This window comes from Cervus canadensis, chromosome 22, assembly GCF_019320065.1.
Source record: "Cervus canadensis isolate Bull #8, Minnesota chromosome 22, ASM1932006v1, whole genome shotgun sequence".
In the NCBI taxonomy this organism is placed as follows: Eukaryota; Metazoa; Chordata; class Mammalia; order Artiodactyla; family Cervidae; genus Cervus; species Cervus canadensis.
In genome coordinates this window covers 21,006,206-21,031,741 of record NC_057407.1, presented here as the reverse complement: position 1 = coordinate 21,031,741, position 25,536 = coordinate 21,006,206, and the positions used below count along the sequence as shown (strand labels likewise).

General features: G+C 40.9%; 1 protein-coding gene across 3 annotated transcripts in view; it reads right to left on the bottom strand.

Annotated features, from left to right (window-relative positions):
- PTPRG (protein tyrosine phosphatase receptor type G) overlaps positions 1–25,536 on the bottom strand; it is a 749,569-nt gene that overhangs the window by 218,593 nt on the left and 505,440 nt on the right. For all 3 annotated transcript variants that reach the window (XM_043441944.1, XM_043441943.1, XM_043441946.1), the window contains exon 5: positions 15,542–15,637. In XM_043441944.1, the coding sequence (XP_043297879.1) occupies positions 15,542–15,637 (96 nt within the window). The remainder of the gene's footprint in view (positions 1–15,541; positions 15,638–25,536) is intronic.

Below are 25,536 nucleotides of genomic sequence, written 5' to 3'. Positions count from 1 at the left end.
ACTCATCCTCTCCAGGTGGGGGGAAGCTTGTAGACTCACCTGATCCTCTGTTGCAGTCTCCTTCCATCTGCCTCATCACTAACAACTCTACACCCACATTTCTTCTGGCACAAACTAGGAGGTAGGAAAGATGACAAGGCTCCTCTACACCTAGGAGATCATCGCCATCCTGGGTGATAGGATGAGGTGGAGTCACCCAGTTCACCCACCCTGAAACTGTTCACTGCAAACTGAGAACACAATGCAAGTGGGACCGGTGCTACCCTGGGATGTGAGAGAGGGAGGGTCCTGGGGGTGTCATAGCAGAGAACATGCTCTGTTAAGGAAACTGTCAAGTAAGGCCCCAGTGAATCATCAGCTGTCTCAGTGGGAATGCAGGGGGTGGAGGGAGGTGGGAGGGGGTGAGGACAATTCAGGGGACCAAAGGGAGTCCCGGGGACTTCCCCAGTGGCTCAGCAGTAAAGAATTCTCCAGCACTGCAGAAGCTGCTGGAGATGAGGGTTCGATCCCTGAGTCAGAAAGATCCCCTGGAGGAGGGCATGGCAACCCACTCCAGTATTTTTGCCTAAAGAATCCCATGGACAGAGGAGCCTGGCAGGCTACAGTCTATAGGGTTGCAAAGAGTCAGACATGACTTAAGAGAATGAGCATGCATGCAAGGGAGTCCCGGGGGCCAGTCCCTGGCTGTGCACTGCATCTAAGAATTACACAAGAGCAAGGGCAGGGGCGAGGGTGGGGAGAAAGACAACTGCTCAGACCACCGCCCGGACCAATGACATCTAAACCCTGGGAGGGGGCCCCAAATACCAGGAGAGTCACAGCTCTTCCAGTGATCCCACTGTGCAGTCACTGGGGAGGACAGGCTTCTTTGCTCTTGCCAGTCCCTGAGCTTGGAGAGGAAGAGGAAGAACAAACCACAGATAAGGAGTCATGACCCCAGTGCAGGGGACAACGCCTTTCCTCTCTCACACAATGTGGGTTCTTGGCTCTTCCTTCCACATGATCGCAGCTCTCGGTGACCGGTTTTTGTTACTGCATACACAATGATACCTGCTACTGCCTAGATTACAACAGGAACTCACATTTACTGAGAACCTACCCTGCACCACGCACAAGTTCATTCCATGTATTTTCACGAACACAGTCCTCACGGCAATCCTGAAAGGTAGGTCTCTTTCAATCTGTTCCATTGTCCAGATGAGAAAACTGAGAGGCAGAAAGCAGACTCTTGCAAGTAGTGACTTCTGCTTGTGTCCAGTACCTCTGAGGGCTTCCCAGGCGGCACTGGTGGTAAAAACCCACCTGCCAACGCGGGAGACCCAAGAGATGTGGGTTCGATCCCTGGGTGGGGCAGATACCCTGGAGAAGGGCATGGCAACCCACTCCAGTATTCTTGCCTGAGAACCCCATGAACAGAGGAGCCTGGCGGGCTAGTCCATGGTATCAGAAAGACTCAGACACAACTGAGTGACTGAGCACACAGCACAACACCTCTGTGGTACGTGGTGAGACTGAAACAGCAAACAGAGAAAGGTTCGTGTCTTAAAGAGCTTACAGGTGTGTGTGTGTGTGTGTGTGTGTGTGTGTGCATGGAGTCACGTCCTTGATAACATGTGACAGGGTCCATAGTCTATTCAGTTCTCTGGACACCATGCTGCCCACAGTACATGGGACACCATGTGGACTCTGCACCTTTGCAAAGGTAATGAACAAAGAAGGCAGTGGAACAGCCACAGGAGAGGAGAGACGGACATGTGTATGGGCCGATCATATCCCCCTGGACAAGGAGGAAAAGAGAGTTAGAGCCGCAAAATGCAGAAGCACCTCCCACTCATAACCCAATGAATGGCACAGTGACCATGGGGACGGATGAAGTGGATTGCCATGGTATCATTCTCATGCCGTAGGATTAAGAAGCCTCCGGCAATCACATCATTATTGCTGGCAGTGTCTCTAACCAAGCAGACAATAACGAAGGATCTCCAAAGAGAGGATACATTTCCAGAACAAATAAGGCCACATAAAGGATACCTTGTTTACAACTTTGACACTGGAGTGAAATTCATGACTAGGAATTCAGCAGTCACTTGGGGTCCCTCTGACTTCCAAAGAGCACCCCCCATTCACCATGTGCAGGCATCTGGGCCCATGTCAATGTGTTCCTTGTTTCTCCCCCAGCTGACTGCCTGCTCCAATTAAATAACTATTTATTTCACCATCCAAGGTGTTAGGAGTAATTACTTTAGCTCCTCTTTAAAGGAATGAGAGAGATGTGTAGATGCTCCTTGAGGAAATTTGAATCTGGTTACCTCCTCCTGAATTATAGCACCAATAACAACACTTAGACTTCAGAACCTTGTCTCACAGTCAAGGTAATCAGAGAGCTGAAGCACCCTCCACCAAACACAAGGAGCCTGGGAAGATGCATATACTTGATATGCCCAAAGCAGTATGATTATTTTAATGTATCTATTCTGGGCCAGGCTTCAGGGTACAGGGAAGCAATCATTCAGAGTATTCCCTTTTAGAAATGATACAAATGAACTCACTTTATAAAACAGAAACAGACTCACAGACTAGAGAATGAACAGATTTATGGCTGCCGGGGATCAGGGAGGGAAGGATGAGGGGAAGGGACAGTTAGGGAGTTTGGGACGGACGTGTACACCCTGCTATATTTAAAATGGTTAACCAAAAACGACCTTCTGTATAGCACAGGGCACTCTGCTAAATGTTATTTGGCAGCCTGGATTGGAGGGGGGCATGCATATGTATGGCTGAGTCCCTTCAGGGTTCACCTGAAACTACCACAACATTGTTAATTGGCTATACTCCAATACAAAATAGAAAGTTCATTTTTTAAAAAAAGAACAAAGTATTACCTTTTATTTTAGCACTTGGACTCTAGTTGTTACTCATTATCAATATCATGTAAATGATTACTTACTTACAGTCATTGAAATACTACAAATTTTATAGAGCGGTTCAAATTCTGCTCCATAGCACTTTCCTAGACACGATTTTATTTGAAGCTCATGACAAATCAACAGGATAGCAGCATCTCCATTTTACAGACAAAGAAATTGAGGCGGCGAGAGAAGGAACAGCTTTGTCCAAATGAACAGGCCAGTGAGGGGCAAACCTAAATTTTAGGATTGAATTATCATTCCAAAATGCCAACCCTTACCAAAAAATTTCTTCCTAAACATTGATTTCACAATCAAAGGAAATCTAAGCATCGGAGAAAAGTTCTGGCATCAGAAGCTCCCTCTCAGAGGACTGTCAGGAGCATTACAAGAGACAATGCATGTACAATGCTTGGCAGATCCACAACTACCACCTGCTGGGTTTATTTTTCGTTTGTTTGTTTATATTCATAGAGAATTGGAAATTGTAATTCTTTTTCAGAAGTCTTGGAATTTTACCCGTCTGAAGCACTTTAGTGGGATGAGGACATCTTTTACCTGTACAACATAAAACAGAGAGGAACCAAAGCTTTAGGTTGATTGCCATTTGAAAAAAAAAAAAAGGAGGGTAGCCAGGTCGCCAAGTTCAGATGTGGCCCAAGACATTCGTTTCCTTTCCTGAATGATCTAGTTAATTGACGGTGTGTTAGTTAGCTGCTTGCATTCCTGAGACATCTGGCACTAAACCTGATAATAAATACTAAAAAAAAAAAAAAAAAAAAGGATAGGGCTCCTCTGGTGCTCCAGTGATTAAGAATCTGCCTTGCAATGCAGAGGACACCGGTTTGATCCCCGGTCCTGGAAGATCCCATGTGCTGGGGGCAACTAAGCCCATGCGTAACAAGTAATGAGCCCAAGTACAGCACTACCGAGCCCACAGGCTACAACTACTGAAGTCCTCGCACCTAAAGCCCAAGCTTCACAACAAGACAAGCCACCACGATGAGAAGCCAGCACACCTCAACTAGAGAGTAGCCCCTGCTCTCCGCAACTAGAGAAAGCCTGGGCAGCAATGAAGATTTAGCACATTCCATAACAAAAAATATTAACAGAAGACAGGTAAGCATCATCCAGAACACACAGAGAAACAAAAGCTCTGGGCTTCAGATAAGTGCACTTGTATCATATATATTAAGATGCTACAGACAAAGAAAACAAACAGGAGTTTTCATGTAAACCCTGAACTCAGAATTGCAAGCTTCTCATTTGGACAACTCAATTTAGCAGCACCACAGGTGAGTAACAATAGGATTCATCCAGCTCAAGACAGTTCCTCACTCCTCTGGGACAATGCCGAGATGGCCAAAGAGTCAAAACCTTTTGAGAGAAGCCGTAACAGATCTCTGAAATAAAACCAACGTTAATAGCTTTAACATCCTGCCCTAGGAAAGCGCGGGGACCATGGGAACAAGAGCATCCTGTGATTCACGGAGACACAGTCTCCTACAGCCTCCACCAGGGGAGCTTCCTTCATCTCTCAGATTTTCAAACCAGCTCCCACTGAAGTCTAGTTCAAAGGCATCTGCCCATGCTCTTAACCTTTGTTTACTTTTCTAGGTCTAAGTGAATGTACTATTAAATCAGTGCTTGTTTCACAAATCACTACAGTGCCTGGGAACACATTTCCCCTGGGTTCTTTAATTTCTAGGGGCTGAGGTGAGGTTGGAGTACATAGAAGCAGGGTGGATTTAAATTGCTCTACAGTGCTGGGCTGGTTTTTGCCCCACCAACAACACAAACCAGTCATAATTATACATACACCCCTCCCTTGGGAGCCTCCCTCCCTTCTCCACGTCCCACCCCTCGAGGTCATCACAGAGCACCAGGCGGGGCTCCCTATGTTATACAGTGACTTCTCACTATACATTTGACACATGGCAGTGTATATACGGTGATGCTATTTTCTCCATTCATCCCACTCTTTCCTTCCCCCACTGTGTCCGCAAGTCCGTTATCTCTATCTGCATTTTCATTCCTTCCCTGCAAACATCTAAGTCTTTAAGTCTTATCTTAGAATCCAGTCAACTAAACCCTGGTTGACCAGAGTCCTAGGGGACTTCTCAGGCATGGGATGATTTAGTTATTCTTACAGCCATCAGCTGGCAGAATAACCCCAGATAGCCCACATCGATTGAGATCGAAACCCTCTGGTTCCTCACACAAAGCTGGGTCTCTCAGTGTGAGCGCTGACATTTGGGCCAGATCAAACCGAGCTGTGAAGGGCTCTCTTGTGCACTGCAGTATTCTGAGCAGCATCCCTGGCTTCTATCCACTAGATTCCAGTAGCATCACTACCCCAATGGGACAAACTGAAGTGTGGCCAGGCATGGCTTCAGGTCCTCTGGGGGGAAATCCCTTGCACCCTTCCCTCAAAGAACCACTGCCATGAAAAAAAGTTAACAAAGGATTGTTCAAATCTTAACTCTGTTCACTCACAGTATCCTCATCTAACCATACCATTCATTGGATTCCCTTTATAGCCTTTTCATAAAAGGGAAAAGGCAGAAGAAAAAAAGCAGTCATCAAATCTATAAAATAATTATAGGCACAGAGTCTAAGGGAATTTAGAATGAGATCAAAGGTTTTAATTATGGGCAAAAAGCGTAAGGACAAAATTTAAAGTTACGAGAAAATAACTTTTGGGTACCAGAAAAATTAAGAGAGGTTCTGAAGCACATATACATATATAATAACGGGTACCAATGATATACACTTCTTTCTCTACTCTCTCCAACAGAAAGGCAAAATTATCTGATTCAGTTTTACATAAAGAGTACAGACCCTGGAGATATCCTACTGCTGTTGAAATCCTGGCTCCAACATTTATTGGCTGATATGATGTTGAGTAATTTATACTGAAAGAAGTTCCATGCCTCACCTTGTACATCAGTAAAATGGATACAATAATACCTTGAGAGGGGTCCCAGTGAAGATTACACGAATTAAGTCTGTGATAAACACTAACTTTTATTAGTCGTGCTTGCATTCTATTTATGAAGCATCTTTTCAACTAGTTTACCTAGAGGAAAAAGAAGGAAAAGAAGAGAGTTGTCACTCACTTCTAACCTTGGGATGCAAGATGCTTTGTGTGTAGAGTTGTCCCAAGAGATCTAATTATTAATAGTTAAGGTATATACACCTACTTCAGGGAAATCAGAGCTTAAGAAAAATCAGACAACTGGATTCAGAGTAACAAAACTAGAATTCTTAGCTTAGTAGATTTCAAAGAGCTATGGGACCGTGGCCAACCACTTCGCTCTCAGACAGCCAATCTCTCTTCTGTCCTTTTAATGGGATCACTATAGAGTTCCTAGTGTTTCATCTGAGACTATGACAATCAGATTCGATGACTGGCCAAAACATCTAAGTTCTAAAGTAAATGGTAGAATCTAAACTATCATTTAGTGATGTACAAAGGCAAAGAACTTGGTGACTGTCCTTGAAGTGCAATGATTTAATTAAAGAAGATTTTCACATTTTTTTTTTTTCAAAGTTTCTTAATTATGTAACGCTTCACCAAATATAGTCCTCCATAATGTCCACTAAGAGGAAATCTGAATTATAGGCCATTTGCAGACAGGAGATGTAGTGAAAACATCTCATAGGGCATTAAATGCAACGTTGTACATCCACACATCTATTCCACAATTGCACCTGAACATTAACGATGACTCTGGCCTTCACTTAATGGTAGGTCTTGTGAAATCAATTAGCTGTTAAAATAGTTTAATTGGAACATATGTATTTTAATTCTTGCATTTGTATTTTTTAAAAAAGTCTCTTAATTAGCCGAAAACATTCCAAAATTACACTTCTAGGTAATGTAGTGAAAGAACTGAACTTATAACTGGATAAAACCAAGGATGTGGAAAATGTGAGAAGGATGATATTCAAACAGCAGCGACTGGAAAGGGATAAATTAAGAATCATATTAGTTTACTTCAATTATCCCCATAAGCAGTCTAGGGAAGAAGTTGTAAAAATCCATCACGAGTCCCTGACACAAATTCACTCAGTCTCTGACTCAAAAATAGTTCTTGGATTTTTTTTTTTTTTTCCTGGGTGTTTGGTAGTGGGTTTAATATTTTTTTCCTTCCTTCCCTTCTCACTCCTTACTTTTCTCCTTCTCCTTCTTTTTGTCTCTCTGCACCCTTCCTTCTCCCTTCATTCTATGGGGTAGAGACATTCATTTCACCTTGGCCATAGGTCCAGTCTTTAAGGGAAAAAAAAAAAAAGAAAATTATCTATAGCCATTATAGAAAATGTGCTGTTCATCAAACAAAGAAAAACTATTTCTCAGGATGGCTAAAAAAACAAACAAACTGAAAAGGTGACTTTGCTGGTCACCATAAATAAAAAAGGGTGGTTTATACTGGTGTTGTGCTTTGTAGAAAAATGGGAGGAAAATGAAAGATGGAGGAAACTCCAGTTCTAAAACTCACAAATAGGAAATTCATACTCTTATAATTAACTATTTATCATTCTGAAATTATACAGATATATAAAGACACAATTCTTGTACTCTTTTCTCAATACTTTATCTACCTATTTTGATCTGTCTTCCCCTACCTCCCAATGAAAAAATAATGCTACCAGTAAAGCAAGAATTCAAAGGCCACCTCTTTTCAAAGCTTATGGTTACCTAACTACTTTGAGGGCAAGCTACAGTTCTGAGGATACATTCGCCATGCAAATGAAGAATGGCACCGCAGAATGAGCAAAATGAGTCAACACAAGCAGAGATACAGCAGAAGCAAGAAAAAAGTCATACATACAGATGCACTGAAATACAAAGAAACTAACCCTAGGAAGGAAATGCACAAGAAAAAGAGTCATGGTAGAATGAAAAAGAGCTAAACAATGCAAAAAAGCCTCTCTCTCCACCCATCATCTACTGAGATAAAATCATTTTGGTGGGAAACTTAATTTTTTTTTTTAATTGGCCATGCTGCTGCCTGTGGGGTCTTAGTTCCCCGACCAGGGATAGAACACCCACCCACCCACACCCCATGGAAGTAGAGTCCTAACCACTGGACTGCCAGGGAATTCCCAGTGGGAAACTTTATAATAACAATTTCAGATATAGATAGACCCTGATATTCTTGGCACTAACACTTTCCTTTAAGGCCTCTGAATGCACTGTACCTTTTAGGAAGTTTCAAGCCCTGATGCTTTTCCCAGCTACAGGCATAAGCAGAGATACAGTTGAGAGTAATGTTAGACGCAGTGGAGTCCCAGGTTAGAACTGCCTCCTCAATGGATCAGCAGTCTGAGAATCTTCATGGTCAGTGTCCTTCACCATTTCAAAAGCCTTACGCTTCTGTAAATCCATCACCTTTTTCAGCTGAAGCTTAGGCAGTTACCTAGGCATGTGCTTTTCCAAAACCCAAATCATCAGTCTTGTGGTGGGATCCTAAAAAGCTTCCTGTAACTTAGTCCTATCCACTACAAATATCCTGAGCAACAAGTGAGGTCAAGACACTGAAGTGAGGGCTAGAGAAAGGTGGATGGTGGGACAGGGAGCAGAAGAACAAGACATGGACCTCCACCTACAAAACTGTAGTCCAGTATTCTCAGGTCTTACACTCCTTCGGGGGCTTCTCAGGTGACTCAGTAGTAAAGAATCCACTTGCCAAGAAGGAGATGCGGGTTTGATTCCTGGGTCGGGAGGATTCCCTTGAGAAGGAAATGGCAACCCAGTCCAATATCCTTGCCCGGAAAATTCCATGGACAGAGGAGCCTGATGGGCTACAGTCCAAGGGGTCGCAAAAAGAGTCGGACACGACTTAGTGACTAAACAACAACACTCCCTAATGCCGGTTTCTAATCACTTCTTCACTACCAGGTTATCAGCGTGCGCCTTTCCAGTCAAGACTCGAGACAGCCTGAACATGTTTGCCCTGAATTCACCTAAGTACTTGCACAACCAACCCACAATGGGAGTCACCCGCAAGAGATGCACCTGATGAGTAAGCAGAGGCTCCCAGTCCTCAGTGAATTCACGGTACAAAGTCAGAAGAAACCGACTGAAACCACAGCATGACGGGGAGATGGAGTGATAAAAGCAGTGGGTTAGAGGAAGGACAAATCACAGCTCCTTTGGTGGGGGGAGACCCAGGGAAGTGGAGAAAAAGCCTTCCTTGCCAGCCCTGGATGAGTCATCAAGAACTCCTCCTGCCTTCTTCACATCTATAAATAATCCCAGGTGCTGCCATTTCATTTAATTACTAAGCCTCTCCAGATGGAGAAAAATAATTAAGCAGTCTGCACCACTGAGTGATATAAAGAATGGGTTAGTAACTCGGGAAACATTTGAGTTTTGAAGTTTGCTTTCAACTATGAAGGAAGGACAGAGTGCTGCTGCTAAGTCGCTTCAGTCGTGTCCAATTCTGTGCGACCCCATAGACGGCAGCCCACCAGGCTCCGCCATCCCTGGGATTCTCCAGGCAAGAACACTGGAGTGGGTTGCCATGTCCTTCTCCAATGCGTGAAAGTGAAAAGTGAAAGTGAAGTCGCTCAGTTGTGTCTGACTTTTTATGACCCCATGGACTGCAGCCTACCAGGCTCCTCCATCCATGGGATTTTCCAGGCAAGCGTACTGGAGTGGGGTGCCATTGTCTTCTCCTAGGACAGAGTGAGGAAGGTCCAAATGCATGAGCAACTGACCTTAGCAAAAATCCAATGACAGCAGTCAGTCTGTGGATAGAAATTTGAATAGGAAAAAAAAAATACTTGTGCAAAGGGGCTCACTGCTCCTGGAAGAAGTAGAAGCTAGTATTAAATGAAAAAAGCTTCAACGGAGTTGCTGAAGACAGGTTGTCAAAAAGAAATACTATAAGACAACCTATAAATACCTCAACTTATTTCTTAAATGTATAAGAAACATGCTATTGATTGGGCCCCTGGATGCAGACATGATAAAAATTTTCTTTGTGTCTGATGCAAAGATTCAGAAGTGATTATACCCAACAAGGTCTAACAAAGAAGCTGAAAAGAAAACCACCTGAGAAAAGTTTCTAAATGTAGATGCTTTTAAAGAATCATGCATTTATAATTCTGAAGTTCAATAGAATCAGGAAATATAAATAAAATTTCTGGCATTTAAATAACAATGGTAACTGGGTAGCAATACAAACGAGATTCCTTCGCCATCACATATTCAAAGATAATCATGTCCTTCCTCAAAAGAAAAAAAAAAAAAACCCCACAAAAATCAAACCTATAAAATCAAAATTTTACAAGCGTGGGAATCCCAAACTTCTATAAGTAACAGATTGAAAGTCATTAAGATGGTTGCATGGTTCAAGGCATTTTGATGCTCATAGGGATAATGGAGGAAACAGTTCAAAGAGAAATGATGAAGAAACAGATTGCAAGACAGAAAAATCAAACCAGAACCCAATTTCAAGGGCAATGACAGAAGATCCTTGATCTAAAAAAAATACAGGTCAAGTTAAACATAAGGTCACTCTGGGAATTGAGTAGTCTCTGCTCTATACAGAGAGTCCCTAACTTATAATTTTGACTTGATGATGTTGTGAAAGTGATACACATTATTTCGAATTTTGGTCTTTTCCCAAGCTAGGAAGATGGTAAGATAAACTGTCTTCCGATGATAGGCAAGGCAGTGAGCCACAGCTTCCTGTCAGTCACGTGGTCACAGGGTAAATAACCAATACATATACAACCTTTCTGTATCAGATGACCCTTCCTTTTTTCCCTCTCAGTATTCAGTAAATTCCCTGAGACAATGAAAACTTCAGGCTGTGCTATACTTTTTGTTAACAATAACAGGCTTTGTGTTAGATAAACGGGTTCAACCACTGGCTAATGTAAATATTCTAAGCACATTTAAGGTAGGCTGGGCCAAGATATGATGGTTTGACATTCAGTAAGTTAGGTGTATTAAACGCACTTTCAACTTGCTACGTTTTAAATTTACAATGTTTACCAGGAGGAAACCTCAACTTGTCAAGGAAGATTTGTAACTTTACATCAAAATTAATTAAACCTTTTTGAGTTATTTTCAAAACAAAGTATCATCAACAAATTGCCTAATCAGTCCACTGTCATTCTAACTGTCCTATAAACACAGGCTTTCATCCTTCTTCTTTAAAGAGCGTGTTATCCAAATGCGAGAATACATTAAAAGCGCATTTTGATGACTTTTGGCTTTTTACATTTCTACACGACTCCAAAACAGGCTAACAGAGAAGATTCTATTTTAACAAACAAAAAATACTCATTTTTTGTACTAATAAATTAGCTAAACAAGCATCTATTTATTCTCTTAGTGATTTAACAAGTATCTTCATCCCTCGCCTATTTCTTATTTTACCCTATTTTATTTAGAAAATCCTTTTAAATCAAACTTGACCCTTCCTTTCTCCTTTATCTTCCAGAGGGCCATTAGCCCAAAGGTGTGTGAACTGGAAAAGGGTGTTCTTTCTCCAGAGGCATTTAGTGACATGTGTTGGAAAACTGTAACATTCCACTCAGCAGTATTTATCTATGAAATGAATGTGCCTTTTAGCACTGTGTGGGCCCCAAAGCGTAAACCCTGGTGGGGCTGCCATGATTTGCTCTGCTCTGTACCTGGAGGCGATCCTGCCTTTACTGGTGTTCACACAAAGCATTCAGGGGAAACCTGGATCACTACATTTCAACAGTGAGACTGACCTTCAATTCTGTCCGCAACCAAAGGATGTCAGGCACTATTCAAGGTTACTGGGGCCCAGGTTGGGGTCATGAAATCAAGGTCATGCTGACAGTGAAGTCATGGAAAGTGCTTAGAGAATGGGTTATCATCATGGAAATCCACACCCCCTCCAAAGGAGACAGTCACTACTCAGATCTCCATTGTTACAGCATCATCAGGAAATCTTATATGAAATATTCCACGTTTAACTGAAGAAAATAATTGTAAGCATGATGGAGCATCCGTCATTATGTTTATGAGCTACAACAGGACCACCGGCACTCAGCCAACATGTTCCCTGGTCGACCATGTGTCTGTTAGGTGTGTGTGTGCTTTGGCATTTTGGAAACCTAAGAACCTCATCATACCTAACTATAGCAAAGGCAGTAAGACAGCCAAAACTCCTTGGAGTAACAGGCAGATGATCAGGGGGAAAAAAAGAAACACAGATAATGAAAAACTGAAATTGTTGGGAAAATTATTTTAGTGTGTAGAGCAAGCTGGCATCAAAGCCACAGCATCTACATAGAACTTAGCCTTGCCTAGACATGCACTTGTAGGTCATTCATATCCTGTGATTCTCAACAATGAATCTGAGCATTTATGGGCACCAGAGCAGCATACAGCCAATTCATAAGTAGGAGACCTTCTCCTCTCACCTCTTTCGAGCCATTATCACATAGGACTATGACCCACTTCTAGTGGGCAGGAGGTGACTACACTTACCACATCTATTTAATGTAGTAAGTGATACCATACATGTCATCAAATCATTCCCGAGAGAATGATAAATACTTCTTTAAGACCAAAATGGAAGGTACTAGGTTTGAATTTGGAAATGTACATCAAGATTTCTTTACCTGGGGGAGAAATACCAAAGTCCCAAATCAAGCATTCTTATTAGAAAGATTCAAAACACAAAGATCTCAAAATACAGGTTCTAAAAAGACTGCCAAATTAAAATAGCAATGATATCATCTTCTTTCCACTGCAATGACATAGTGTGAACTCAGATGTATAAATGTGCATGTGAACTTACAAGAAAAACAAAGAAAGTAGCTTCATGCAGCTGCTATCTAAAAAAAAGAAAAACAACTATTCTATTTTTTATTAACTGCCCTCTATTTTGTGTCCACAGGATAGCAAGCCAAAACTGAGAGGACTAACCAGATGAAATACACATTATATTTCTATGTATGTGAACAAGCACTTGTGTCCCGGAAATACTTTAAAAATCCAAAGCATAGATTTCACACTGAGGTCTTTTGCTGGTTTCTACACCAATGTGCCTCTCCTGCCCATACTCTAATTGGTCTTATATTTAAGAAGACTTTCTAGAGCTGGAAAAATAGAAGCCTTTTGGGTAGAGCATGCTGTGAAATAGACTTTCCAGTACTCATAAATAACATTTAAAAATTTTATTTTCCTTTAAAAAAAGGTGACCTATAAAGTATTAATAGAACCAGGTTGGATGAGGCATGGGTGGGCATGACAGAAAAGGAGGAAAGGGTAGGTATGAAGGCAGGGCTGCCGGAGTAGAGATCCAGCAATATGAAAAACAGTGTGCTAAGAGGAGCGTGATAAAAAGTAAGGAAAACTATGTAAGTGCTTCCCAGGTGGCCCCAGTGATAAAGAATCTGCCTGCCGATGCAAGAGATGCAAGAGACACAGGTTTGATCCCTGGGTCAGGAAGATCCCTGAGGAGGAAATGGCAACCCACTCCCGTTTTCTAGCCTGGAGAATTCCACGGACAGAGAAGTCTGATGGGCTACAATTCAAGGGGCTGCAAAGAGTTGAACATGACTGAGAGCACGCTCACAAATACACAAGTACAAACAGTCTGAGAAGTTCAAGCAACCCCAGTAATGCCAACCACAAATCTATCACACTTTAGATACACAAGGGGTTATGACAGAACCCAACTGAATTGCTAGCAGGGCTGTGCCCAGAACAGACTTCTGTTTATGCAGAGAAGACACATACACCATGGGGTCTCCACCTCATAGAAACAGAAGTGGCTGGATATGGGTACATATTTTGTTTGGCATTTACCAAATGTCTACGATGTGCCAAAACCCACACTAGGGACTTCATTTAACGACTACAGTCTTGATGATGCAGAAGTTGCCATCCTCATTTCACAGATAACAATGCTGTGGTTGAAAAGTTTAGAAATTCCCTAGCAGTCCAGGGGTAGGCCTCTCAGTGCTTTCAATGCCTATTGTATAGGTTTGATCCCTGGTCAGAGAACTAAGATGCTGTGAGCCACATGGTGTGGTCAAAAAATAAAATAAAACAAAAAGTTTAAACAACTACATCACCATTATGCAGTTAAGTGGAAAAGATGAGATTCAAATGCACGTATTTTTGACTCTACTGAGTAAGCTTTTAGAACACTACGCTCTTCTGTGGTTCATGAAAATAATCAGGGGAAGAAATGCCTGGGCAAACAGTAGGAACAATGAGGAGATTATCATAATATACAATGTAAACAAAATATTTCAAAATATTTCAGTATCACCCACAATGAGAAACACATTTAGTATAATGACCCAATTGCTTGCATGTCTGTGTATGAGCAATGAAAAAACAAGTTCAAAGAAATTATTTACCCTTACTATGTGTGGTACACTTGAATACTTTCTGTTCTGTATTATTCTATTTATTTTAAAAATGCTGGTCAAGACTCACTGAAATGATTTCATGGCTCAGTACTAGGTCAGAAACCTTAGTATGAAAATTAGTGTCATAACCAATGCTGTAGAACGCCACTCTTATTGTTTCTGAAGTTTGGATAGGATATTAGGCTTTTCAATTGTTCAAAAATCACATCCCCTTTGAGCCTTTATCCAAGAAAAGAAAGGGAGAGGGGTATTAAGAGAGAGACAAACAGTAAAGAGAATTGTGCATTCTGTGTCACTCACTAAAAAGGGCAGTGAAATTAACACGCTCCACACAAGAGTGGCTCCATCTCAATGACAAAGAAGCTTGCCTCAAAAGGCGGAGGTTAAAGACACATATTGAAGAAGGTTCTGATGTCTTTAATGTTCCTTTGAGTTGTCAGAAAGACATAATTTCCCCATGATGACTCATTGGTAAAAGGAAGACTTGTAAGTGGTCTTTAGGCAAATTGCAAGACTGAAAGACAAGCCATACACCTCCTACTCAGATTACCTTCCCACACAAAAAAAGCACCAGGTCTCCTCCAGGCTACTTGGTTAAGACACCCACTGATCAACACTAAGAAGCCTGGACAGTATTATCTATGGGAGGATGCAACGGTTTCACTTCTAGATATGGAACCAACACATGAGCCAGGAAAACTCCTTAATACAAATACAACAAAAAAGAGAAAGAGAGTCTGGGAGATCATAAACATACTAACGTGGAAACAGTCTCAATAAAAATTTTAGTTACCATGGGGATTTCTGGAGGGGAACGAGGGGGTAGAAATGAAGTCTCTTTAGAGAAATGACTGATGCGATTTATTAATCTACTTGCAAGTAATGTCAAATTTTAAAGTTGCTCCAAAGAAAACCACTTTTTTTTTTTTAAAACATCAGCCTCTTAATATGCTGAAGGAACCTGTTCAAAACGCTTCAGGAGTGAAGTAACTTAGATGATAAATGTGTTCTTCAATCTGTGCACCAGTCAAGTAGCAATAAAATCAGAATAATTCATGCAAAATTTTTCATTATGTTTCTAAACATACTTATTTACATTTTAAATCACACATTAGACAATATGAAATATCTTTCATTTAGACAGGTGTGAACTAGAAAACAGATGTATTCATTAAACATGGAACAATTCGGTGAATTAAAAAAAAAATACTCAAAGAACTCTGGTTGAAGTATTTGAGCCATTGTTAACTTACTTGAAAAAATATAGCCATAGCTCCGATTATTCTGTTTTCAGAAATGGCGGTTTGAAAGCTGTCAAAATCATCTGGATTGTAAAAGAAAATCTGCATCTGTAAAAAGAACAATAAAAAACATATTAGGAGAATATACCAGGAAAACCTATGCAGAAGTAGAGAGAATAGTACAGTGTACTCAGATTCCCCAACATAATAAGATTTTGACCAATGTATTCATCTATCCATATTTCTCTTTGCTAAAGTATTTGACAGCAAACCCTAGACATTTTATCATTCTACCCCAACATACTTCAGTAGATATCAATAAAATACATGTCTTTTCACATAACTACGATGACTTTAGGTCACACACAAAAATAACACCCAACATCTTATTACCTAATACTCATGTCATGGTGAACGGTCTCTACTAGGAAGCCAGATTTTAATGGAGTTAAAACACGCTAAGGTAGAAAACCAAGGCTGTGAGATTCAGTTCACATGTTAAAATTTTAAAGGCTTAAATGGACATGTCTTTAGAGACAAGTATCATTTTGATGATAAGAATTTGATGGGGGCTCTCAGCTTTAAGAAATAGCCAATATGGGCTATTTTAGTCAATCCACAAAAATTTAACGGCAATGATGATAATAATATTCTTGATTTTACAGTTCGCAAAAAGCCATCCCATTCCTGATCTCACTTAATCCATCTAACAATCCCCGTGAAGGCTGGGCAGAAATGACTACACTCAAGTTACACGTGAAGAAAGTGCTTCATAAACTTGATGCTCACTTGGTTAAGACAAAAACATCAGTGAAGAGTGCAAAATCCTGGTGTTCTCATCCCCACCTTGAATACCTTCTCTGACCTTTGACAAGGGCTTATCATCCTTTAAGGTAAATCAACTTAAAATCATTATACAATTTGAATGCCTGGACATTCCTTGATATCTAATACAATTCAGAGAACAAAAACAGATCACAGAGTATTCTTGAGAGATTATGTATGAGATAAGAATAAAAGACTTGGGGCCCTAATTCCAGCTTCCTCATTTACTTGCATGTGAGATCCCAGGCAAGTAAACTAATTTCTAAGCATTATTCCTTATGTATAGATGAGAGTGGGGATTAAACATGTCAGTATAGGACACAGAGTGTGCACTATGCCTGGACCTTAGAGGTCCACAAAGCACCATCACCATCACATTAACACCTGGCAGGCATCTTAAGATTTCTAACAGAAGTATAATTCCACTGAATCTTCTTGAATCACTCCTACTCCTTACAGAAAATCAAAACTCCTGCTATCATTGGTTCTCGTCTATGACCTTTATTTTTCCACTTTCCCAAATGACATGATGCTATTTTCTGAACAACCACACCCCAGATGGAATATGGAGACTTGATGTTAAATGATAACTACCCAGTGGGAAAAGGGAAGTCAGACAGGCTAGCTGAAATACAGGTCAAACGCGAAGAGTCCTGCTGACTGAATTCACCCACACGTTATGAACAAGCCGACATTTTTTTCCCCTGAAGGGTGTGATCAGGGAGCCCAAATCAGGACACTTCCTAGGAAAAGTCAGACACCCAAGTGGACTGGAGGATGGTAGATTCTTTTGGAGATTATACTTTCTTATGCAGAATTGTCCTCCTTAGATTGTGAATTTCCATTGACGCTAGCACCACCCACTTACAAATGTGTTACCTTTATGTCTGGACAGCTACAGACATCATGAATTTACTCTGAGAAAAATGAATTCAATGAGATGCAGATTAAAATAGTTTAATACTGGGTGAATTGCTCTGGGGACAATGAGACTAACCCAGGAAAGAAACTCTGCATAGGTATATTCAGAAAATTACACTTCACTTCCCTTTTAAAACCCAGACCCTCAGATGAAGTTCACACAAGGTTTTCTTATTCTTCAGTCCAGGAGCAGGGGCGGCATTGTTTAATGCATCACCTGAATAGTGTGTGATACAAAATACTTTCAGACCTCTTCAAGGGCATTTTCATTTACAACTGGGTGAGAAAATTCATTTTTAGAAAATGTCTTTGAATCATGGCTCCACCCATCAGGATAATAAAATGTCTCATAAAGAGAACAGCAGCCATAGGTCTGAAATATCAATTTTCCTTGCCATCAGTATCTCTCTCAAGTCGCAGTCTACTGAATTTTGTTAACTTTTAAAGATATCTTAAATGTGAAAGTAAGTAGATGGAGTTTTGCTGAGGGATTGGACTTCAAATTATTTTGTTGTTACCGCTGATGAGACAAATCCAGGCATAGTCTGGAAACTTATTTTACAAAAACATTTTGGGAACGGTCCTGGTAGCTACTGAGCATTTTGGGTAGCCCATCCATTTTCTACATCTGCTTGCAAGTGCCATGTTCGGAGCATTCCTTCAGCTTTCCCCAAAGTGTGTTCTTTCTAATCATAAGAACTAAAGTGAAGCTGACTGCATAGAAATCCTCCTTCTGAAGAAACATGGTAAACAGAAGCTGAAGAAAAGACCTGAGAAACTGGGCAATAAAGAAATCTATTAAGTGTTCCCTATATCCTTTACCCGGACCACCAATTATTTATATCTTACCTTATTTGCATGTTTCCTCTCTCCCCACAAACATTACCCCTGAATCATTTAATAGTAAGTGAGAGAAAATATGCCTCTTTACCAATACATACGTAAGTGTACTGTTTCTAAGAATAAGAATATTCTTTTATATATCCACAGTAAAATTATTAAAATTAGCAAGTTTTACTTTGATATAATACTATTAATCATTTTCACAGTCCATTTTCAACTTTTGGCAAGTGCCCAAATAAAGTCCATTATAGATCATTATTTGTATCTTGGTCCAGGAATCTAAAAGAGGATCAAACTTTGCATTCAGTTGCCACGTCTCTTTATAATGACCCCTCCGACCCCCAACTTTCATTTGGGACAGTTACTCAGCCTTTTTCTTTTTTTTTTGGTAGTTTGAAGGGTGCAGGCCAGTTATTAAGTAGAAATAGGGTCAGTTTCGTGGTTTTGCATAATTAGATTCAGGTTGAGTCATATGTAAATGTACCACAATAAAGCATAAGGTAGTAAATGGTTCAGGGTCATGTGAGGCATACATTAAATGAATATAGAATAACACAGGGCATGGACCAGGTAAGGGGAGATTTTGCCGAAGTTGGACTTCCTATTTTCTAATGTTGTAGCGGTGTGTTTAAATCAGTTCTCATATGCCTGTTGTAATGGCAGCAAGAGGAAATGATTCCAATACAAGAGTGGGAAACCCAACAGAACTTTCCCTGGTGGTTCAGAAAGCTCTACATTTTAATTTCCTCTCACAACACATATTTCTCCAATGTGCTCTCCTCCCACATATATGAACCAAGAAAAATTCATGATGAATTAAGGAAATGACATGCAGACAGCCCAGAGGATAGGCAATACACTGGTAGATTCATCAGACACTTACAGGATACTGTTGTTCATCCTTAACAGAACAGAAGAACACATAGGAAAAGCTATAGGAAAAGAACAAATGAGACGTAAACACGATGAGGTAAAGATGGTGACGGAAAGAGCAACAGCAGAATAAAAACTCACGGAGGAGGCAGTACATAACAGGACTGAAGAGGTGAAATGTATTTTTCTGATCGTGTTTGGGGCTACCAAGTAGCCAGCCAGCTGAGAACACAGTAGTAGACAAAAAAGTCACCCAAGGATAAAAATGTGCAGTAAAGACAAAGAAAAAAACCCAAACACAGTTAATGATCTGCTGGTTCTACTTGTTGGATGATTTGCAAATGATTATGTCACAAAGTTTAGGATAACAAGTTCTTACTCTATTTTTAGATTATGCTGTACCTTAATGACTGAAGAGCCAGATCACACATATTCAATGATTCCTTCATTCTGTCACTACCATCAGACAGCAAGACTGATGAGGGCAGGAAGGCTGGCTACCTGCTTAAAGACTTTGTCTTGAACAGTGTTGTTCTTGTAAATTCCATTAACTCATTTGTGGAATGAATAAAATGAGTGGGGACTCTAGATGACTGGAAGCAAGGACAGTCGAATGATAAAGTCACAATCATTACATTGAGGGTCTTGTTATTTCCAGGAAAACAATTATACAGTGACATGAATAGCAAAGAGAGATAAGGATATTAAGAGAATGAATGGACTTAAAACTGCTGGAGAAAATGTTCAAGAAGGTGCAATATAACCCACAATCATTATGAAATGACTAAGTGGAACCAGGTACGGTTCTGCTAAACACCGGCAACATTCCTTTCTCTTTAATCTGGAAGGAATTTCAAACTGTTTTCTACCTAAGCAACTCTAGCCTGAAATTTTAATGATCCAACAAAAGAAAATCTAGTTGCCTAAATCGTGAGAAAAATTATAAACACCCACTATGTACACTATATATAAGGAATACTCTGAATTCAGAACTATGATATAGGTATTTTCATTTGTATCAATCAACAGTCTTTACTCCCAGTAACTTTTTTTTAAAGCATCATGATTATATTTTTATCCCCTGTGAGGGTTAATTTTAATGTGTTGACTTTGCCCTAGCTATGCTGCCTACTTGTTTGGTCCAACAGTATTCCACATGTTGCTGTGAAGGTCTTGTTTTAAATGTGATTGCTAAAAAAAATAAATAAATAAATAAATGTGATTGCTGTTTACATCACGAGACTCTCCATATGGTGGGAGCCACATCCAATCACTTGAAACCTGGAGGAAGAGGTAGGAATTCTGCCTCTAGATTGCAACAGAGAATTTCTGCCCGAGTTTCCAGCCTTCAGTCTTCAGCCTGCAACGTCAACTCTTCAACACAACTCTTCAGCAAGGCTGAAATTTCCAGCCTGCTCTGCATATTTCATACTTGCCCAACCCCAAAATAGAGGCACAACCACTTCCTTAAAACCTCAGTCTCAAAAAAAAAACAAAAACAAAACCTCAGTCCCTCTCACATTGGTCTCATTTCTCTGGTGAACTCTAATACAACCCTAAATGTCACTACTGATCTTAAGCAAAATGTATCCCAATATATCTATATGTCTCTGTGCTTCACCTTAGAAAACTGTTCTGTAACTTCATTCTTTTTTGAGTTTCTTTGAGCTCTGAGCTTTATCCTCTTCATTTATCTCTTTCTAACAAGGTTCTCCCCTGGAGAATGGAGGCCCTATTACAACCCAGTTCACACTCCTGCGACCTACAGAAAAACATCCTTGAAACTGACAGACAACACAACTGGGTGATATAAAATGAAGACCAAACGACATGGGCCACAGAATCAGACCTGATTTGTATACAGAAGACGCCTGAGGTCTCCAAGGCTCACTGTCCCCTTCTGTCAAACAGAGGTAATGCATACCTCATGGGATGGTTGTAATAAAGAAACACTACTGCATGCTTGGGAAAAGTAAGAAGAAACTCCAGAGCCCTCAGTTTTTATTACTATGTATCTTTATTACTTTCTTCAGACCAGGAGAGAGATGCAAATTCAGGTGAAAATAAATTGTTTCCAGGGACCAGCCAACAATCCCAATGAGTGATGCCACAAGGCATAGCAAAGAAACCTGTGTGCGGGCTTCACACAGCCTTCATTCCAAGAATATTTTTAGAAGAAACTTGACCCAAAGAATAGATGGCATTCAACATCTTTACAGGCAAGGCAGCATTTAAATAAACATTCTGAAGCATTTGCTTTATAAAATATCATTAACCATGGAGTGCGCCAATCCTTAATTATTTCCCCTTTTTCCCCTGCCCTGTAATATGGAATTATCTTCAACTGTAAACAGCAGGAATACAGATTTTTGGAGAAGAAGAACCCCACGTGCACCGTAGCGCCATGACTCCTATACAGTTGGGTATCAAGGTATTTTAGGGAATCCCTTTCAAAAGTCTCTTGTGTGTAACTTGTTTATGCTATTTATTAGTTGTTTTTTTTTTTTTTAATTTCTGCATCTGATTAGTCAAATACACATTTAACTTTTTCAGCTGCTTCCTGGTAGGGAAAAGTTCAGGCTCTTGCTTCCATCAGTGAAGGATTTCCTACGTGTGATTCGTGAGCTATTTCTTAAAAGTTCAGCATTAAGTTTGGACACAAATGAGGTAGGTTAAGCATCTGGCTACAGTTGGTCCCTTATCATGGACTCCAGAAAGAGGGAGTAAGTTGTAGCTCTCCCATTTTACAGCTGTGTGACCCAGATGAAGTTAGTCACCCTCTCTGAGCCTTGGCAGCTTAGCAGGAAACTGAGGATCGGAAACAGGTCATTGGGCTACATTGAGGATTAAATAAAATAAGTAAAGTGCTTCCTACAATAGCTGACATATGATAGGCCCCCTAATGAATTGTTTTTAAAGACATCATTTAATGTCTTTAAAAAGTAGTTAATGGACGGGAAAAGGAAAGGTAAAAACCCAAATACATTAGTGCACGGGTTGTTTTCAATAACCCCAAATTGGGCATTACCCGGATGCCAGTCAATAATGGACGACCTAACAGAACACACAACAAAGAGTATGAACGCACCTCACAAACACAAACCATGCTGAGACAAAGAAACCTGATTTTTTTTCTTTTAACAGAAAGGATACACTCTGTGATCCTGCTGCAATGAAGTACAAAATCAGGAAAAACTCTTGCAGTTACAAGCCAACACCTGGCGGGTGGTAACTGGAAGAGGGGTCCTGGGGAGAAGCCGGTGAGAAAGTGTTTTTTCTTGATCTGCGGCCTGGTTCAAAGAGCGTGAAAATTCATTCAGCTGCACACTGATCATCTGTGAATTTCTCTCTCTATAGATATATATTTCTCTAATAAAGAAATAAAATTAGGGACCTCCCCGGGCAGGGCGGGTCCAGTGGTTAAGACTTCACCTTCCAATGCAGGGGGTGCAGGATCGATCCCTGGTTGGGAAGCTAAGATCCCACAAACCTTGCGACCAAAAAACCAAAACATAAAACAGAAGTAATATTGTAATGAATTCAATAAAGATTTCAAAAAAAGTGGTCTACATTAAAGAAAGAAAAAGAAATAAAATTAGTGAAATAGCTGTAATTTTGAAACTGGGATAAACAAAGTATAATCTTCTCCTATAATAAAGGAGTAGGGTGACATTGTTTCCCTGTTCTGTACCCATTCCATACAACAGAGGCTGCTCCCAACAGGGGGGTATGGCTACAGAGAACTGATTTGCTTCAAAGAGCAAATTAGGGTGGATGACCGGAGGTGTGTGCAGAATCACGCCTGCCTAGGACCAAGTAACAGTGACATGGGCCCAACTCTGCTTCTTTCCACCCAACCCCTTGAGGCAGATGCTGCAGAACGAAGCTAAGAGGCAGCAGCAGAGGGCTGCCGAAACGTATCGTATCCAACTCTTTACAATACTTTACATGAATTCATCCCTTCAATCCTTAGCATATATGGAGGGTGAGTGAGTGAGTGAAAGTTGCTCAGTCATGTCCAACTCTTTGCGACTCCATGGACTATACATACAGACCATGGAATTCTCCGGGCCAGAATACTGGAGTGGGTAGCCTTTCCTTTCTCCAGGGGAACTTCCCAACCCGGGGATCAGACTCAGGTCTCCAACACTGCAGGTGTATTCTTTACCAGCTGAGCCACCAGGGAAAGTATTATTATTCTCCCCATTTTTAAAAAAAGGAAATTCAGGCTGAGATATTATGTCTTCTCTGTTAAGAAATAAAGCTGGGATTCAAACCCAGAGCCTACACTTTAAAAGTCCTCTTGGTAGATCATCCTGACCAGAATCCCCATAAGCCATGAGCATGACCTATTAGCAATTGCTAGGATCTTGGTACAAAGCTTCTAGGGTAGTGTTCTCAAACAGGCTGATTTTTGGACCCTGGGGACATCTGTCGATGTCTGAAGACATCTGCGGTTGGTGTCACTTGGGGTCAGATGCTATTGCTGGCGTCTACTGGGGAGAGGCCAGCGAGGTTTCTAAACACCCTACAATGCATAGGATACTCCTCGCCAGAGCAACTAATTATCCAGCCTAAAATGTCAGTAGTGCTGAGGTGCACAAACCATGCTTACACCCACTGCCACAGGAAGGCTAGTCAATGGCTATGGGAAAGCTCTGTGATCGTCTTTCTCCTTCCTACTACTGACCTTACAGGGAGGAGGACCGAGTCTGCTATAATGGGGCTCAAAGACTGCAGGGTCTTGCCCTTACCCATAAACCAGTAACTTAAGACCTCTTTCACCTACTGGAGTGACTGTAATAACCTTCTTTTCTATTAAAACAACCTATTCTTGCTTGCTATTTTGTACCTAAGCCTGGTTCTGAAATGCAGTGGAGCTTAATGCCCTGGACACAGCGGAGGGGGTGGGGAGCCCTAGGTGCATCTGGAACTCATTTGTATTTCAAAAACAGGAAAATAACCACCTCAGTGTTTGTGCTCTTTGTAATGTGAAACTTTTTAGAAATTGCTTTGTACTTGGGAGTAACAGCCACATGATTCACCATGAAATGAAGTCTGGAAAATCATTTTGGATAAATGGACCTATAAATTCAATAGAATTTCCATGACAACATAGACTGCGACACTCAACCACAAATAAAAGGTTATAAATCATTCAAAACCAACGAGGAATCAGCAATATGTCTCCCATTTTGAAATATAAGAAACCTGAAATACAGTTTGTTACTGACTCACCCAAAATTCCCATTATGGTTCTGTCCTCACTTCTGATATTGTACTTTCTACCCCCCAATAGGTTCTGGGGAAATGATGATGCTGTGAATCTGCAGTCAAGCTAAATAAAATTAGCACAGGTATAGAATTAGTTGTATTCCTCCCTTTCTCCCAGCCAAAAGTCTGCCAGAAAGCTTCACACAAAGAGAAGCTGTGCACTTTTACCCAGAAAACTGCATTATGCCCTTTGCAGCTAAATGTTGCCAAATTAAGCTCTCCCAAAGAAACAGGTTTATGCAAAACATGTCTGAGAACGGACATGTGAGACAATATGGATGGTTTCCAAAGCTTTTCAGACTTCTATAAATCAAAACCTCACCCTCTTATGCTCTAAGGGTAATCTCCACAGGAGGCATTTTTTAGATTAGCTGGGTCAATTGAACTAGAACATCTGCTCCTTAAAGCAGCTCTCTGCTACTCAGATTTTCTGTTTAATTTTACTGAAGGGTGGCACTAGGGGTAAAGAATCCACCTGCCAATGCAGGAGACTTAGGAATCCCGAGTTTGATCGCTGGGTTGGGAAGATCCCCTGGACGAGGGGATGGTAACCCATTCTAGTATTCTTGCCTAGAGAATCCCATGGACAAGAGGAGCCTGGCGGGCTGCAGTCCACGGGGTCACAAAGAGTCGGACATGACTGAGCGCCTGAGCACAGCTCATGAGGTGCCCTTACAATGGACTCTTCCAGGTCCGATGTGCTGGGACCTCTCCCACTGGGCAGTACCGGCCCCAGGACCAAGAATACAGTAGTTACTTATTAAATGACTGTGGAATACATTAAAGGAATGAGCTTACTTCTTGCACAGGAGGAAATGCACTGCCTTGCTCTATTCAAACTCTTTCTGATTTTTAAGTTTCCCTTATAGACAACAGCTTTGGGTAGATAACTGTTGGGGGGGGGGAACCAATTTATGGAGCTATAAACTGGGGTTCTGCACACCCCTTGAGATACTGCCAAGGGTTGTCCGTGTGTGCACTGGACACTGTCTACCTTTTTCATCAGATAAACTCTTATGGTTATACCTATTACCACATTTTCAGTCCTGATGCCACGTGGTCAATGGCTTTCATCAAAATCTTCACAGGTCCTACAAGCCAGAAACGGTAAGAATCACTGATACAAAAAATAAGTGAATATGCTTCTATGAGCACAAAATCTTTTTGCTAAGACAGATCCCTAGAAGTCGTTCAAATTTTCCCCTGAAAAGGGTACACACCTTTTATATTCTAGCAGTAATGGAAAAGAATACCATCTCCCCACACCACTG